General features: G+C 32.4%; 1 protein-coding gene and 1 non-coding gene across 5 annotated transcripts; both read left to right on the top strand.

Annotated features, from left to right (window-relative positions):
* Positions 1-935: 935 nt before the first annotated feature.
* Positions 936-1,009, top strand: Trnat-agu. Its single transcript has one exon. It is a non-coding gene; the product is annotated as a tRNA-Thr (tRNA).
* A 3,844-nt stretch (positions 1,010-4,853) lies between these two features.
* LOC124536694 (choline transporter-like 2) lies at positions 4,854-19,272 on the top strand. Of its 4 annotated transcripts, none has more exons than XM_047113258.1 (14): positions 7,730-7,856; positions 9,707-9,917; positions 11,306-11,428; positions 11,586-11,749; positions 11,851-12,046; positions 12,262-12,482; positions 13,434-13,599; positions 13,681-13,906; positions 14,425-14,605; positions 16,030-16,162; positions 16,743-16,896; positions 17,228-17,519; positions 17,903-18,128; positions 18,802-19,272. In XM_047113258.1, exons 2-14 carry the CDS (start codon positions 9,887-9,889, stop codon positions 18,900-18,902), a joined length of 2,214 nt encoding a protein of 737 aa, XP_046969214.1. In that variant the 5' UTR covers positions 7,730-7,856; positions 9,707-9,886; the 3' UTR covers positions 18,903-19,272. The 4 variants fall into 4 exon arrangements, with proteins under 4 accessions (XP_046969230.1, XP_046969214.1, XP_046969238.1 ...); XM_047113282.1 differs by lacking the exon at positions 12,262-12,482 and adding an exon at positions 12,797-12,924 and having other exon boundaries at positions 7,732-7,856; XM_047113274.1 differs by lacking the exons at positions 7,730-7,856; positions 9,707-9,917 and adding an exon at positions 4,854-5,218.
* Positions 19,273-19,287: the final 15 nt, after the last annotated feature.

The raw sequence follows: 19,287 nt of genomic DNA, 5'->3' as shown, positions 1-19,287 counted from the left end.
TAAATTTCCGCAGATCATTTGAGATAACAAATTAATTTAAAATTTACTCTTTTAGTAGTATAGCCTTTGAATCATCAGATTGATACATTAATGAAGTAACATATTTTGATTTCATAAATTTGTATAAAGATATTTATTATGGATTGAATAACATAAAAATATTTTTTAAATTAAAAGAACAGTAATGATTAAGTACTTAGAAATATATATAGTTAGATACATAGGGGCGAAGCTAATTAAAGCGTGATTAAAAAATGAACAAATAAACCACCCTTACAATTAATAACATAGATAATAACTAAGTAGTTATTGGTAAGGCCACAGCTGCGAAATTGGATAGTTTCGACTTAATAACGATGTAAAATTGTGATAATTCATTGTGATAATTGAATAAACTCGCATTGTGTTTATTCAAACTTAGCATCAATTAAGCGAAACGCGCGTTATAATAGTCGCTGAATATATATTGTTGCAAAGTCGAAATATATGCCCGGTAGCCTGTAGATCTGGAAGATACAATTACTGGCTAACCTTGACTTGACAGATAAACAGGTTCGGTTGGTACTATTGATTCCTTGGTTACCTAATTGTAAAGCTCGGTCACTCTATATGTAGGTATGTGATTAAATATTTCATTATCATTTCATTAATAACCAATACTGCCTTAATTAACATTGAGTTACAATGGTATCAGTAGAGTGTTAGTTCCAAGCCAGTGAAGCAATCACTGAGAAACAATCACTTTGTTTAAAAATAATATGCATTTTCTTCATAAACTATAGTAAAATCCATAAGGATTAATCATATTCAAGAAGTTGTTTACCAATAAGAACAATATATTTATAAATTATTAAAATATTATAAATATTAACAAAAAAAAAAACATTTTCTATATAACGTATCAACTATACTTACATTTCGCAGGCGTCAATATCGGCGCCGTGGCTTAGTTGGTTAAAGCGCCTGTCTAGTAAACAGGAGATCGTGAGTTCGAATCTCGCCGGGGCCTATTAAAGGGAAGCTGACTTCCTAAAATTTTGTTATATTTTTATATTACTTTGTAACAGGCTTAATCATATACGTCATTTTAAAACATTTTTGTTAGTTTAATTCCCGGAGTATTCAATTTTGAGAATGTCTACACATACATCAATTTATATATTCAATATCTATCGATGATTGATGTATATTTGAGTATCGATTATATTTCGTTAATTTTAAAAATGGTTTGACCATTGAAACTTTTAATAGACAAACATCTTTAATATTGTAAAATTTATTTTTATAAAACATTTAATTATGTAATAGTTCTTTGTTATTTAAAACTTTGCTCAGTTATATTTTAATATTATATACGAGTGTGTAGAATTTAAATAACCCAACTAAGTTATAGCATTATTAGTTTTAAATTAAATGCTTTAGACAGGTGCTCGTCGAACTGAATGAAGCTTGGGTCAACAGCCAGACGTGAGACAGGGATGCTGTTCGCTTTGTTCTTCCGACGCGCCAGCCTCGTACGTTTACCCCAATAAGTCCTTTTATCGGTTATCAGCTTCCACATTTATTTTTAATTTTAAAAGTACCTTCCGAAGAAAAGTAAAAACTATGTTTTTGTTTATGAATATTTCCAAATGCATAAGGTTATACCGAAATTTAAATTGCTAAAACTTATTAATAAAGTATATTAACGTATCAACTTTGTGTGCACTTAGTACATTAGAGGCGGAACGGGACAATCACAACTGGTAAACAGCGAAGAAGAAGTTTAATCATCAAAATGTATTGTGCATAACCTAATCCATCCACAAATAGACAGACGCAAAATAAACAACATTTGATATCAAAATACCGCGATATCATTGATCAAGATTTTAAATAATCTATGATATTAATTATCAATTTGTCGACGATGCTGTTATCAGACCTTTCCAAGTAAACCTAAAGTAGGTGTAAGTACTTACGTGGAATAGTGTTGTACTATGAATAGAAGTATAGTAATCAAGATCAAGAACTGTAAAAGACGTAAACATAGGCTTTAACTTAATTCATGCTTTGTTTGTAAAAGGCTGTAGATCTACATTAAAATATTAACGGCGTGCATTACTGCGAGCGTGTGACATTCTTGAAACCTTCGACTGAAAGAAGATATTTACCCAGGAAGTTGAGGCTGTTACTTAAAATCAGTTTCATAGTCCTTCTTTCATTTAGGTTATTTATTTTTTTGTAAAAAACTACAAAATAGGTTGATCGCCTCATTTAAAGGGCGTAATATTAGTAGCTATGCTTCTGTCTGAGGTCTGCAATTTGAAATGAACTCTAATTAAAATTTTACTGAGTGACCCTTCCCTAGTTAATCATTATTAATTTGTAATATGCATGGCCACTTATTAATTCTTATACCTATGCAAATGTTTAATTTCAATCGATTACTTTGCCCGAATTAATTAAATAAACTATAAATTAACTAGTTCTTATCTTGCAACAGTAATTAGTGCGTGTAAACGCTAAGCATTTACTTTTAATGATAATTTCTGACCTTGTCGCTTAATGCATTATGGAAACGATATTAGCTATGTGTTAAATCCTCACTTGCGTGCGTATATTTATTATAGATATATTTTATTTTCAAAACCATATTTATCACAATTTTATTTACATGCATACAATCTATAGCCTATTCCAAGTAGGAATAAAGATAATATACAACATATTAACATACAACTTTGTCATTTAATTAATGCGATATCATTGTTCGAAATCTTGAATACAGTACCATTCATATTAATTTCGGATAAATGGCGATTGATGCTCGCGATATAAGTATGTATTTAATTGTTCTAGTTATATATTGTAAAGTTTATGAATAAATATACCTATTTTAATCAAGAACTAAAATAAAAGTAAGGGTATATCACAAGGTATATGTTAATAAAAGATTTTTCATTTTGAATCTTTCTTCGATTAGTATCTTGTTGTATATAATCTAAATGTATTGTTAAAATAAAGAAAGTAACATAGTAAGAATCGTATGACATGACGGAAAGCAGCAAGATGCTCTCTTATGGTGTCATGACCGCTTCTATTATTATTTTTTTTCACCAGACTTCTAAGACTATTTACTCATTTACGCGACCATGTTTTATTTTAATGAACTTGGATATAATTGAATCTTTGTTGTATCTCTATTGCTAAAACTTATTTTTATAATTACAAATAAATTTACATTTCTATCAACCCGAAAAATAATATTCTACTATTACGCACATAGCTATTGATACGTTTAATACTTATCACAACCACCACAAGTAGGTACATTAAAGGTAGGCCTTTCATGTAATACTCATTAGTTTAATTCCCCTTTTTTAAGAAGATGAGTAATCATACTCTGTTATCTGCTTTATAATACTTACAAGACTATAAATAATTACAAATGAATGTGTCGTAAAGATTGCTGATATGCGAGCCGATAAGTTGTTATCATCATAGGTTTCAGGAAAACATAAATAAAAGTATTAGTAAGAAGTAAGTACACGAAACACGTCCATACTTTTACAGTATTATCCCGAAAATTTGAATTTTAAGCTGATAACTGATTATGATGCAGGTCGTTGGTAATTTAATATTCAGGGGGTAAGCAACGAGCTGGATATGGATACTAACAGAAAGTAGTAGGTTCGAATCTGAACAATATTTTCATAAAAAATCTTGTGTAATTTGTAGAATGAATTAATCTCGTGCTCGTTGGTGATCGTGAGGGAATCTAAATCCAACACAGATTAAATTGTATTTACTATTTCGTAAATTCATAGAGAAAAACCTCCTTACGAGAGTAGCTGATCTTTCTCCAGCAATTAAACCGTATCATATTAAAATGAAAAAGAAATAACACTAATAGTTGTACTATCTGTGATATTAATTATATTAGGTTTTTTTTTTTAAACAATTTAGTTAAAAAAACATTATGCAATACACTAGACTCAAATATGTTCACTAAAAACTTAAACTAACGAAAGAAAGATATAGCATTATGAAATTGAAAACAGAGAAGATTTTTTTCCATTTTTTTACCACTATTCCCACAAATCCATTTATTGCACACATTTTCCTACCTAGACTTTATAATAGGCATATAATAAATCTTTTACAATAATTCTTTGCTATGCATTCGTTCATTGGCTCCATCAATTAGGGTAAAACAATTTTTTAGAAAATCTGAAGAGAATTTGAATAGTTAATGTTGTTTTGTAATTCTTTCCTTTTCTTCGTAAAGTTAAAATTTTGCTCCAATACCTATGTAATAAACAACCTAACGTATACATGATGTGCATAAATATTAATAAAATCATATAGTTAGTATCAAAGTGTGATAAAACAATAAATTATAAGATAACATAAGTATAACCCATTTATGATTAAAATATAACAATACGACTGGGAAATACCATAATATGATATAAAAAAAATTCAAAATTAAGTTATATATGATGAATGTAATGCATAATTATGTTCGTAAAATTAAAAATTTGTGTGCATTCTTTATGATATTTTTGAGTTACATTTACGATAATTACGTCCACACCGAATATGCGTTTGATACTTTTACTGTAATGAAAGGTGGAATTAATATTCCGGTATGTGATTATACTCTTGAAGAACATAACTTTTCCTAATTAATCAGACAATTTTTGTTTAACACTACTCAGTGGCGTCCCCGAGCCAAAACTGCAGAATTGCCTTAATTGAGCTTATTGTGCTCCAGATAAGGCGCGGTTACTATTTACAATGTACAGTCAGTGTAATCCACAATTCCACACAGCTCCTTTGTGTTTGTTCGTTCTTAGTAGAATGGAAACGAATGAATCAGTTCACATCGGTCCCCGATGCTCGACAGACGGGTGACTCGTAGTGGTGCAAAATATGATTGTAAACTTTCACTTCCCAACGTAAACAAACAATGAATGACGTGTATAATTTAAGCAAAAATTCAACATAATGTTCATTGTTTGTAATGTTAAGTCAATTAATATCTAAATTTAAACATTGAAATTGCTAATCGTTAGTGTATTTTCCCGACCGTCGTTTGAAAATATCTCGCTGTGATCAATTTAAAGTTTTATTTAGTTTGTGCTACGTCTCCGTGTCGCCTTTTTTTTAAATATTATTATTTTATGTGCTGATTGAATCGTTTGAAAAAAAAAAACAATGGGAAAAGATTACGGTAAGTTTTGTGACTGCATTTATAATAGTTGCAATGACGGTGCTTAAGGATTTGTGCTTAACTAATTACGTGTACGAGATATGAAATACGGTAGATGTAAAAATATACAGTATTAACAGGAACATAATACGATATGAAAGTACTTTAAATTTGTCAACAACTTTGGTATTCAAATCTAGTACAACTAGTGATCTACTGGGTTTGCAATAGGTAAATCCTTGAAAATGTTCCAATAATAACATTTGTAACAACCCAATAATTCAAAGGAACTTAAACAAAAATTATAACACGCAATTGTATCTAATAACGAAGGTTAAAAAATTAATCTAAAAATTTTAGGTATAGGAAAACCGGATACAATTATTAAATAATGTTAAATTTATTGAAAACAAAATATTTTATTTAAAAAAGTGTAATAAATAGCTATAATTAACGAGCTGTACATTAATTACATCGACAGTTTTATATACATATTTTCAATACAAAATTTCATTAATACGTACAAAAGCATAGACGGTGTTTTCAAGAAGTTATTTTAAATACTCGAGGGGGACTTGTTATGGTATACTTTAATAAGCAACAATTTGTTCATTTATACATTTACATTTGTAGGTTACATTACATTACATTACATTTGTAGGCAATAAGATACGTTAAGAGTTACCTACCAATATATCAAATATTACTAATGATTGTAGTAATTTAGTATGGCTTGGTTAATTGTATTTATAATTGTTTCTGTATTTCTAAGAGTTCAATTACAATTAAATGGTATAAATATTTTGTTAAGATAGATCCATAAATAATCTTGTTAAAATGATCAAGAACATTGGCCTTTTATATATTATTTACGATTGCAGTGCATGCAAGCAAAAATATAGTAGTGCCTCCAGACTGTGTATTTCAAGATCGAGGAGCACCCACATTTGTATTGTTCTCTAGATGAAGTCGTATTCGTAGTTACTAATTGACTTGCTGCTCCACGCGGTTTCGTCCGCTTTAAAGGTGCCCCCCCCCCCCCCCGTGGCCCTGGGTTTGATGTTACAATGTCTTTAACCATCCTAATATAACCTTACTATTCATTTTAAAATATTAAATATTCAAATGATGCAAAGATTAACGCTTTTCAACAAAAATAACTATCTACTAAATTAACCAACCAAAACGTTTGTCCTGACTCCTAATTGACGATCAACGCAATAGATTATTTTTTATAAGGAACGCATCGGATAATCTTGTTTCTTAAAATATTAAAGGGGTGAAGGCGGTTTAAAGTATCCTGATAAACCAGTAATAACAAGGCGTGAATTTTGACTGATGATACTGGGTTCAAACCACTGAATGTATGTGCTTAATTTGTATTCATAATTCATCTGGTGTTCTGTGTTGAAGGAAAACATTGTGAGGAAACCTGCACGTTGTGAATGGGAATCTATAGGTGAATCGACCAAGCATTAAGAATCGTGGGGCAAGTAAGGTCCAAACCATCTTCTCACAGGGGAGAGGAGGCCTTTGCGCAGCATTGGGATATTAAAAGGCTGTTATTTAATTAAACTAAGGGGGTTTTAGTAAAGATTCGATTTTTCTTGCAGTACATCGCTGATTTAGTATTTAGTTTAAATTTCTACCTCTTAAACAAATTTTAAAATGCTTAACTTCGTTGATCATACATTTTACAGTTTTTTTTTTTGTCTAAAGAAGAAAAATAAGGAAAATAAATTATTATGTAGTTATAGACAATAATGAAAGTTGTAATAATGAATAGAATAACCATGAATACACCAAAGGACAATTTTTTACCTTAGTTTTTGTTTCATTTAATTTCATCTGTCAATTATGCATTCAGGCATAGGCATTAGCTCAGTTGATTTTGATACGGGCTTCACCATTGGGGATTTAGTCAATGATTAACAACAATACCTATTGATAGTAATTATTTTGTATGAAATATTTTTTTAGGAAAAGGCTACTTGATAATTCCGTTTTCCCGAGCACATTGCGAAATCGAGTCAGTTATCCAGTAGCGAGTAGGTAGTATTTATTTGCGCTCGCGGACCACGGCTCACGTAACTCATCAATATAGTGACCGCGTCTCACGCGCAGACATAAATAAAGTTTCGTCAGCGTGAGCTCTACATTTCGTTTTACTACTATTCACCGGAAAATATTATTCTTTGTACATAAAAAAAAAATTTCGTACATAAAGATAATACTATGCTTAAACGTAGTTGTCTGTTCTGCGTGAATAACACTTCTCGGAACTCATAATTGGATTGTCGCTTCAGTCCTAATCGCCTTATACTAGTCATGTGCTTCGCTGTAACCTACTTGCGCTAGTACGAGTCTTTCGAACAAAGAATATATAAAACCCACTAAGAAATGCATCTTTACTTAACGCAGTAGCTATTCATCTTTACAACTGAGTGCTGACGTCCGCCTACGCAACATAAAATGATCTTTACGCTTTATGTAGCCGAGGTAACGAGTAAAGAAGACAGTATATTTTGTGACGTTACGCCGGGCACATAATATTTTTGTTTCCGTTCCGATAATTTAAAATACATATTGATTTGTGCTATTAAACCTGCTTGATAAGTGTAAATTGCAGTTTAATAGCGACATCGATTTTCATGACATCGTTAGTATTATTATTAACAGAAGTGATTGCTATAAACTGAACCCTATCATGTGACATTATTATTAAAACCGTGTACAATATCTATATTCCAACCATTTAGCATTTATTCGTACCTTTAGTATTTACGGAACAAATTTACAATTGGTAGTAGAAAAAATAGTGAAATGTTTTATTTACTTACGAAATTATTTAAATAATATAAATATAAATGTATTTTATATGGCCCTCATAATTACTCATCTCAAGATACAACTCATTCATTATCAAGTGCTGACCGATATTGGTACTGGTATGCAAGTTTATGAGTACCTAATTATCAAAGAAGCAACATGACAAGGCCAAGGCCAAAAGTGCTTCAAAAGTGCGGCTTCAGCGCCAATATGTAAATTCCAAGGTCTTATGAAAAAACTAAAACAAAAAATATGTACACCATAAAATAAACTAATGTTTAAATATGGTATTTTTCTGTATGTAAAAATAAAACTTAGTATTCTATTTTTCATTGTACTTTTTTTTTTTGATAGGTAGTAAATTGTTGTAATTAGTCATGTCAATTATTAATGGCGCCAATCGTAACCAGTTACTCGTATAATTTACCTTAATCGGTGTTATTGTTAGATACTTTTAACTACATAAGTGCACTTCTTTTCTATTACGTAATCGTGGAATTTCAACGTGCTCGTATAGAACCTGCTACCAGTGTAGACTGTATTTAATCAAAATATAATTCATTGTTGCTAGAAACTTATGTAGTCAAGTAATCATACAATACTTATGTCCGTCTGTTGGACAAAGTCATCTCTTAAAGAGAATCCGCAAATGGTTTCCTGTTGACGTCTTCCTTCACCGCTGAACGAATTAAAAGGGCAAATTAAGCACATGAAAGAGTATTAAATATTTGCGTCTTTAAAAAAATGCAGAGGTTATAGATAAGTCTGTAAGTAAGTACTACTTCTTTAAACCTACTCGTACTCACTTCGTACATATATCTTCAATGTTAACCGTGCCGTGTTCGAAGTTAATTTGGATTAACTACCAAAAGAACTTAACTCCCTATAACTCTATCGATGTTATATTTAACAAGTAAATGCGTGCGTATTTTTGTAATAAAAATGAAATCCATATCCGTAAAAAAAAGAAAACAAATAGCATAGACATCTGCTTTTTTATTTAGTGAAAAAAATATTATAGCGTCAGAAATACGCCTAGCAACGACAAGTTAATGACATCATCTAAAATACTTACATTTATATCCAAACAAAGAAGTATTGACCTTACAATTACTACCTAAAATTAGCAATGGTTAAATGAGTATAATTTAAGATTAAACACTTTCGTAACGAGATATATGACAAATAAAACTCGGTACTTGCGGGGTGTTAAAACTGTGTCAAATTAATAAATCTTCCGAGCAACTTCAGTACCCCTACGTATTCGTGTGCGAGTAAACTAGATAATAGATAAACACGAAAAATGGTATGTTCAAAAAAAACGTAATTAAAACTATCTGTATCACTAAATACAACTGATAAATGGTGTTTACCACCAACATCTTGCTACTGTTAGTACGTTTTGCAAATACTTTATTTTTTATAATGCAATATAATCATGGGTTTGTTACACAAAATATTTGCTTACCTGGTACAAACCATTGTAGTTGTTCGCTTTATACCTACAGTCATTGAAGTAAAAAAACATACCATCACACGTTCTGTTGATGTTGGCCTCACTAAGGTTGACGTTTATTTCTCAGTGTATTTTTGAATCTAGTATGCTACGTATGTTTATAATTTTCGGCCATAATAACACTGAGTTAATTCCACATTCTTTATCAAAATTACCCATTCAAGATAAGCAAGTTACCGACATTTTATCTGATAAGCGTTAGACACAATGAAGATACTAACCGAGTGAGAGAGACGGAAAATGAGCTCGCAAACTAAGTGTCATAGAAAATTAAAGTTACCGAAGTATCATGTATTATTTTTTTGTATATAATGTATGTGGAAGTTAAGTGAATATTTACCGAAATGGGTTGTTGTGTTCCACCAAAAGAGTCAAGTAAGTTCCCATCGTTATTACTTAATGTAAATAATATATCCTAATAAATAAAAGTGAGACCGATCCTATCTTCCAAAAATGTATTCTAATCAATCTGCAATAAGGTAACATTTCAAATTTGCGTTCTACTTCACTAACATTTCATACCTTACCTTTGTGACACGGGATATATCCTGGTAATAATAAATATTCTCCTTAATTTTGTAATTCGTATAAGACTTCTTCCTTGTCCCGTTGTCTCGGGATCTGTCGAAGCGAGAGCGAATCCCAGAATACGTGAATAAATGCAGTTTCGGTATAGATAAAAAAATTCTCCACAAAAACATTCTAATATCGTAAAACTTTGCTTATTTTTATAAGAATATTCACTCAAATGATTGTACTATTTATTATACCAATCCAATAAAAATGCATTGAGAATCTTTGCTGCGTTATATTAATCGGAACTATTTCAAGACTAGGTACAGTATGATATTTCTCGCTCAATTAGCATTATATTTAGAGCTTCAGTAATCACACACATACGTATGCCCTATTCCAGTCTAAGAAGGAGTAAAGATAAACACCATTCAACAAAGATATGCAATACTTTCTGCTATATTGTGTAGTACAGACAGTTCTTAAGTAATATGTCTTCATTTACTATTTCACTTCTCTACGTATTTATATGAATCAGATCCTGTTATCTTTATCAAAATTCAAATTATATATGTCTACAAAAGGAGTTCGAAAAACCGCAATTAATGTCATAGAAAATCACATTAGTAGTAAATATAAATTAATATTTAGACATATAAACCTGTCTTTTCTTGGGCTTCAAGTAATTTCGGTTCATGGGTTCCGGCTGAACCAAAGCGTAGCTAAAAGACATTTATAATATTAGTATAGATTGTACAAAGTATGTCGACACAACCAAAGACTTCTTTATCTGATGTACGTATCTAAATCAAAGACTTAAGTAAAATTAATAATATGAAAAATATTATTCTTTAAATAGTTTAAAGTTAAATAACTAAACGTTAAATATGAAAAATATTTTAGCAATTCTGCACCATTTATATCCCTACTTGCTAATATTAATTTCGTTTTAAAGTTACCCTGTTGAACCAAGGTATTAGTCACAGTATAATGACTGTACAACTCCGTGACTGAAGTAGCAATGAGGTTGATAATACGATGCAAATTTATCCCTGTTAACATAAAAATAAATATACAAAACTTTGGGTTTAGGTACACGTTGTATGCACTATAATATATTACTTAGATACATATTGGATAAAGGAAGTGATGAAATTAATGCTATTATTAATGACAATCTCTGTAATTAGCGGATACCTATTTTAAGATATACAAAAGTATAATAATCATTCCATATATCCGTTCTCCAGGGGAGCCGATACGATACGATCCCACCTTCAACGGGCCGACACACAATCGGTCTTGCACGGACATCGTCTGGCTAATTACATTCATCCTTTTCCTTGGAGGATGGGGATACGTTGGATACTACAGTAAGCTATATACTTACAATAATTAACTAAAAAAAATACAGTTTTTACTACTTATTCCATACTGTTGTACAAGATGAGAATTACTTTATCAAATGTACGTAAATTGCCATGTTCTGCTATTTTTATAATTATAATGAGGTGTTCAATGATTATGTAGGTATGACGAGAGGGAATGTCGAAAAACTATTAGCACCCATCGATTCGAATGGTCGACGCTGTGGATTGGACTCGGGCCTTGAAGATAAAAAGTATCTATTGTTTTTCAATATCGCGAAATGCTTAGCACCTGGTACACCCATAACCGGATGTCCTACAACGCAAGTTAGTAATAACTTATTTCTTAGCCATAGCATGACATATATAGCGAATATAATTAACATAATATTGGTATCATATACATTTTACTTCCTATTCTTTTATAGGTTTGCGTATCACAATGTCCTAGTAGAACAGTATTATTTGAAAAGGAGATAAGGCAAAATCCTGGTATATTCGATCAAATAAAAAATGATATGGTATGCACTGATGGTCTAAACGTTCAAACCATGACAAGTTCCGAAGCTCTTGAACACATCAAGAATGAAAAATGTACCAGTTTCGTGCTGCAGAGTCAACCAGGTATATTTCGTGTACTGTTCTTGTCGATTGTTGTGATGTAATTGTTTTTTGTACCTCTTGTTAAAACAACAACTTGCAATCCACTAATTTAATCCGAGGAGCCTGTTGTATATTTTTTCTTTTGTGGTTAAATGTGTGGCATGGTGATCCCCGTGAACCATTATTGTGCCGCTTAATCTAACCGACTGCAAATCGACGAAATGATCGCGCTGCAGTTCTATTCCGCTGCATCGGGGACCTTTCGACGCTGCAATGCAAAGACTCGTCGAAACCAGTACAGTCACGAGAAATGTTAAGTGACGAGACTTGCGTCCGTGACCCGAAGACGGCGCAGAAATCGCTGCTGAACAGCGCCACGGCCCTCGATTCCTACGTGGGGTGGATCGCTGCCAGCTGGGTGACATTCTTCACGAGAAACGAACGCGATACCCATATTGTACGTAGCATGTGGCTCGAATCGTTGCACGTGTTGCATCTATCACTAATCTACCCAGCATGTGTCCGAGCCAGATACTAACCTGAATGTTTTTGTAACTATTTAAACCCGCCCCATTAACCGATGTACTATCGAATTAGCATATATCTATGTTGTCATACTAAACATTATTTATAGCAAACTAATCGTCGTAAGCGTCTTATAATCGGGATGATAGATTTAAATTAACTCTTTTAGCGTATATGTATGCTAGTTCGTATTAAGCTATAATCAAGCTATCATATAGTCTAATGCATGCTTGGTATACGGAACAGTGTTGGGACGGTGCTTTGTTAACGTCACGGCCGCAGTGGAGCTGTTGAGGGACTTAACAAACGGTACCGTTGATCTGGCGGAGGCACAGGTGCTCGAACAGCTAATCCAATTACTAAAATCTAATCAGGTAGGTAGTACACGCACTACGTACATACGTATACTTAGTTAAAACATTTACACAGTAATATTAATAATAATCCTTGATTAAAAATCGTAACCATTATTGCATGATATTAATATTTGTCACTGCCTAACATCACCCCGTTACGTAATATATCATTATAGGTATCATTAGTTCATTAACATTTGAAGAAAAAATCATGAGTTAATAGTAAATCACGTTCCCTAATCATTTCCACAGTAGTATAGACATCAATTAACATTATTAATATTTTATTTAGATTTACTTCAATATTGTTTAATAATACATTTTATCAATTAAAAATATTCACACTAGTTCGATTAAATTTCCAATTGTTGATCAGTGATGCCTTCGAATGATGACTAAGCGCAGCGGTGGCTGATCAATTATACAGTCTTTTGAAATCTGTGTTTCTCTCAAATAACATTGTAAGATTTTTGTGCACCAAATGTAAGATAATGTAATGATCCAATCCCCTGTGCCGTGTTCGACAGCTGTCGTCGCAGATAGTGCAAGATTTGGTGCAGTCTCGTTGGTACATGGCGGGGGCGCTAGTCGCCGTGGTTCTGGTTTGCTTTATCTACATCCTCTTGTTGCGCTGGGTGGTCACCCCCGTGGTGTGGACCTCCATCGCTGGATTATTCGCACTTTTAGGATTTGGTAAGTCTCTCTCAAACTCCAAGCATTCACTTTTTTTATTACACTTCATTGTTTATATCGTCGTTTTTTATCTCATTTCAGCCATTTATTTGTGTTACAAGAACTACGAATATTATAAGGCGAATCCAGTTGGCCTGTATCAAACGACAAACCTAAAGGGCTACGCGCAAAGTATCTTCGCCAAAAGTGAAACGTGGCTCGTAATACTTATAATATCAGCAATTGTATTCCTAATACTACTGCTCGTGATTATATTCTTGCGCAATCGTATAGTTATTGCAATCGCACTCATTCGTGAAGGAAGCAAGTGAGTAAATACAGCACGTTCATTTAATTCACATGTAACTCGTATTATGTCATCTTAACACTGGATTTGCTTAAAGTTAGTAACGTGAGCGTTAAATGTATTAACAAATTTTAACGAAATCTCTCATTGGAACATGTTCAATGTCATACACCTTTTAAATTCGGACCCACTTTTCGTACAAATTTGGACTGTGTAATTCTCACTTTTCTTTTTATTCTGGAGAGTCCTTCATTCACCCTAGTCTAAATAGGCGTTATTCTGGTGAACTATCAAATACCCATACTTTATATATAGTTCGACTCTAACTAATCAAAAATTATTCCTGACATATAATAAAGAAACTACACAAGTAATAAATCTGGTTATACGATTTTTCGAGAAACCTAGCTAATACCAACCACTCTTCATTATATCTATAAAAAATATTAAATACAGAATAAGACATCGTACTCCAAGGTTTTATACTTGTATGTGACTGAGTGTCATGAGTTCTTAGAATATCTTGTTTCACATTACAGAGCAGTAACGGCCATCAAATCTACAGTTCTGTTCCCTATATTTCCTTGGATACTGCAATGCGGTATTATCGCTTATGGGGTATTAGTCCTCATGTACCTCCTGTCGATTGGCGAATCGGCTTTCCGTGTAGTAAACCTGAAGAATGACACAACGTGCGATTGTGGAGGACTCTATACTGAGGTAAGCAACTTTTTCACATTTTGATATACGTAGAATTTTTATTATCCTATTTGACTTTGTGGTAGGGCTTTGTGCAAGCCCGTCTGGGTAGGTACCACCCACTCATCAGTTATTCTACCGTCAAACAACAGTGCTCAGTATTGTTGTGTTCCGGTTTGAAGGGTGAGTGAGCCAGTGTAACTACAAGCACAAGGGACATAGCATCTTAGTTCCCAAGTATGGTGGCACATTGACGATGTAAGGAATGGTTAATATTTCTTATAGCGTCATGGTCTATGGGTGATGGTGACCACTTACCATCAGGTGGCCCATATGCTCGTCCGCCAATCTATACCATAAAATAAAAATATATCCGAGCCCTCGATTATCCGAACTTAGTTGATACGAACGTTGGTGCGTTGCAGCCGTTGTCAATTAAGAAATTACTATTTTATAAAAAATAAAATTAAATCACCATTGGACTTCTTATAAGTGTTTTATATTACCACATTTCAATTATCTACTATTTTTATGTAAAAAGGTTTTTCAATTTTATTTGTTCTGTCCCAAAGTACCTAAATTTCGATTATCCGAACAAGTCTTGGTCCCGGTTAGTTCGGACAATTGAGGTTTTATTATAATTAAAATACAACTTCAGTTTGTTCCTTTTTGGCGAATTCTATTCTCAAACGATTGTGATTGTGAAAACTTTCCTTAGATTCCAATTATCCGGTCATTTGCAAATAGTTTATATACTACTCGATTCGACCGATTTTATCCTTCAACGCATACATGACACATATGTGCATAATATATTGCGTTATTTGTTTTTTTTTTTATTATTTCTGTCACAAGTACCAGGTTCTTTATTAAATTAGTCTTCTTAAATACTTATTCCGTATTGTAATCATTCTCCTCGCCCTTCAAATTCATCTTGGCAAGGCCATCCTAGGTATATGAAGTTACCTTTCATTCGTTTCTTTAGTTGCAAACAATGACAGTCTGGGATCTTCGCAGATTCATTTTGTATACTACCTTGGAATTCTCGTAGTATATCTTTATATTTATGTTAATGTATATGTTTCAATCATGTTTATTGAATACATTATGCATTAATCTTATGTTTATATTCACTTTATCTCAGACCCTAAGAGTTGACCTTTCAGAGAACTTATTTTATTTTATAGTAATTCATGATAAGACCGCATCATTGTGCATCTTCATTGTTTTGTGATTATCTCTATTTAAAAAAAATACATACCTATAGTTATGTATATTTTTTGGTCCACTGTGCAAGTATTATTGTTGGTTTAAAATATTTTTAGTACAATTCACATTTTTACACTAAAAAAAAACGAAAGCAGGTACTAATTATATTTTATCTTCATCTTTCATCTATCTTCATCTTTTAAGATTATATATTATCAAGATCTTAATAATTTCAGGAAGGAGTCGCTTGCAATCCCGCAAAGTTTATAAGCCAGTGTCACGATACGAGATCCGCTCTGCTACCCTGTCAGATGGCCTCGTGCCACTTCACCGGCATCGATAATCCTTACAGTGTTATATACATGCAGCGTACGTATTCATTGCGTTTTATGCCTATACATTTTAATTATTTATCTTATATGTACATGTGTTTTTCTGGTATTAATCGCCTAAATCTGTTCTGCTAAGGATCATTGGTGTTGTTATTATTATTATGACATTTTGAAAATAACACAATTTTAATTTTACAATTAAAAATAAAACTGACATGATTACAATTCTTTAAATTGAATGCGAATTTAATGTTAGATAATAGCTATGTTATTAACTGCTTCTTTGTTCTATTGCAATACTGTCAAGTCCTAGGTTTTATTGCGAAACGACTACTAAAAAAAATTTGACTACTAAAAATGTTGTGTTTTACTATCGTGTAATTAAGGAAAAGCTTGTAAATCCGCAGATTTACTTTCTGTATCTGCTACCTGAGGTCAGAAAGCCATCCTATCAGACACCATTGTACATATGTTCTCTATGTAATCTCTTGGTTTGTCTTCGCGATTGGCCCCCTTAGCACACATTCGTTCAGACTTCAGAGGACACTATCATTGGTTTGCTTTGTACACATTTTATTTGAATATTTAACGTTTATATTGTTCCTGTTCGTTTCCAGTTGTGAATTTGCTTGGTTTCTTCTGGGCAATGTTCTTTATCAGTGGCGTCGCCGATATGATGTTAGCAAGCACATTCTCCACTTGGTACTGGACTTTCCACAAAAGAGATTTGCCGTTCTTCACTCTTACATCGGGAATATATAGAACATTTAGGTAAGCGCATTACAAACATTACATATTCTAGGTCAAGGATAATCGTTGAGTAGGTAAGTGTACTGCTACTATGTACTTATATTGCAAAATCATTTTGCATTAAAACTATTATACTTACAATTATTAAGAAAAAAGTCTACCACAGTTTCGGAAAGAAAATCGTCAGACCTGAGAAAACCCTTCGAAAGAAACTCAATTGAATATAAAACTTATTTGAAATTGAATTTATTTAAATCTGTAAAATTACCAATGCATAAATTTCAAAATAGAGAACAAGTGGGTTCAATTGGCCCATTTACTTCAAAAAACAAATTTGCTCCATTGATTTCAGATATCACTTGGGAACTGTGGCATTTGGGGCTCTCATAATTGCCATCGTGCGAGTCATCAGAGTCATCTTAGAGTACATTGACCACAAGGTGAAGAAATTCGACAATCCCTTCACGCGGTGCATTATGTGCTGCTGCAAATGCTTCTTCTGGTGTTTGGAGAACTTCCTCAAATTCGTGAACAAGAACGCCTACATCATGTGCGCCGTGCACGGGAAGAACTTCTGCCGGAGCGCCAATGACGCCTTCTCGCTTCTCATGAGGAATATCGTCCGAGTTGTCGTCTTGGATAAGGTTCGCCAATTTAATTATCTAACACACTATTTGATTATCACTATGACATCAATACACACGGTAAAAAACTGCAGCTCTTTTTATCAATTCAACAATACATAGTTGAAAAAACTATGATGAATCGATTTATCCAAGAAAGGTTTTTTTAGAAACGTGGTATGATATATGATAAATTGATATTTAACTAATTCCATAATCAGTTACTCAAACGAAGTCGCACAAGTCTTTGTGTTTTTGTGAATAATATCACTTAGGCTTATTTTTGCGTTTCTTCACTCCATACTAAAACATTAAATAAAAGTTATATTTTCCATTAGAAACACTTTTGTGAAACTTTATAGAGGAATTATTAGTAGCTCATGTGGTTCTATTATATTTTCCAGGTGGCAGACTTCATTTTCTTCCTGTCGAAGCTTCTAATATCAATCGGGGTCGGGTTCGCGGTGTATTACTTGTTGGAGTGGAACTACGTGTACGAGGTGACGAAGGGCGAGCGCTTGCACTACAACTACGTGCCGGCCATCATCCTCAGTGTTGCCACTTACCTCATATGCACGATATTCTTCAACGTCTATTCGATGGCAGTGGACACGTTGTTTCTATGTTTCCGTAAGTTTTTTTTTATATAAATCACTCGTATATTTTAGTATAATATGCAATGCAATTCGTACATATGTACATATATTATACTTATTATGAATATATTTATACTTATAGCCGACTAGTAGACGCCTGCGGATTCGCTCGCGTTTTACATTATTGGTCGTAACGTATTAGGCAAAAAAGTAGCCTATGTATGTCCTTTCCTAGAGTTGAAGTTTGCTTCATACGAAATTTCAAATTCGGTTCAGCGGTTTAGTCGTGAAAGAGCGACAGAGGTTTCTCTGAGAGACAGAGAGAGTTACTTTCACATTTATTATATCAATATAGATAAAGATAATATTCAAGTATCACTCAGAACAATCGTGTTGCATTTAAAAAATACATTTTATTAAAAATAAATGTCAATCAGCAACATTATCAAAAGTTTAAGAGAAATATTATATATTATAAAATAAAATTAGCAATAGCATACGACAGAAGTGACGCTTACCTTTCTATTAGAATTGTCGATATTGCGTTATAATGACCCCGTTAACATTACCGAGAAACATGCGATGATTCATCGGTACAACAAAGTTAGCCACTTCAAGGTCTTAACATTTTGCGATATATATGTCATATATATGTGAAATATTTGTAACATGCTAAATACTCGGTACTAATTTGCTTATTGTTACAGTTGAAGACTGCGAGCGCAATGATGGATCTCCGGAAAAGCCGTACTTTATGTCTAAAAATCTTATGAAAATTCTGGGTAAAAGAAACAAAAAAGCGATATAAGCAAGTGCCAAATTATTGTTCCTTGTTCTACTATATTTTGATTATTTCCTAGATTTAAGAAATTTTAATTGATGTCAAAATTTCGAATAACATTTTAATGAAAACTAATTTCCTGAACGCCTGCAAGGAGAAATATTATAAAGACTTTTAGCCCACGGGTGATGATTTACCTAAGAAATGTAATATTTAAGTTTTGGAAGTAATTTACTAATAAGTTATGATGTTTGTATTCATGTATTTTATAAGGTTTTTATGTGAGTAATCGTTAAAAAGCTATTTATATTGAGTACCAGAACAATTACTTTTATAAATTGTCTGATTTTCTACTTGTGGTAACAATATTTTTTATTAAACATATTTCTATTGAAAACATTATTTTATTGTA

This window comes from Vanessa cardui, chromosome 2 (assembly GCF_905220365.1).
Source record: "Vanessa cardui chromosome 2, ilVanCard2.1, whole genome shotgun sequence".
NCBI lineage: Eukaryota > Metazoa > Arthropoda > Insecta > Lepidoptera > Nymphalidae > Vanessa > Vanessa cardui.
Note: the sequence above shows the minus strand (reverse complement) of the source record. Positions and strands in the feature narration are given on the sequence as shown.

What these genes read in the sequence shown, in the direction of transcription:
- LOC124536694 (XM_047113258.1), top strand. Translation starts at nt 9,887, where the DNA reads ATGGGTTGTTGTGTTCCACCAAAAGAGTCAA. An exon ending in CCGGATGTCCTACAACGCAA is followed by an intron (nt 11,750 to 11,850) that starts GTTAGTAATAAC and finishes ATTCTTTTATAG; the next exon opens with GTTTGCGTATCACAATGTCC. An exon ending in ACGAACGCGATACCCATATT is followed by an intron (nt 12,483 to 13,433) that starts GTACGTAGCATG and finishes CGTGTTCGACAG; the next exon opens with CTGTCGTCGCAGATAGTGCA.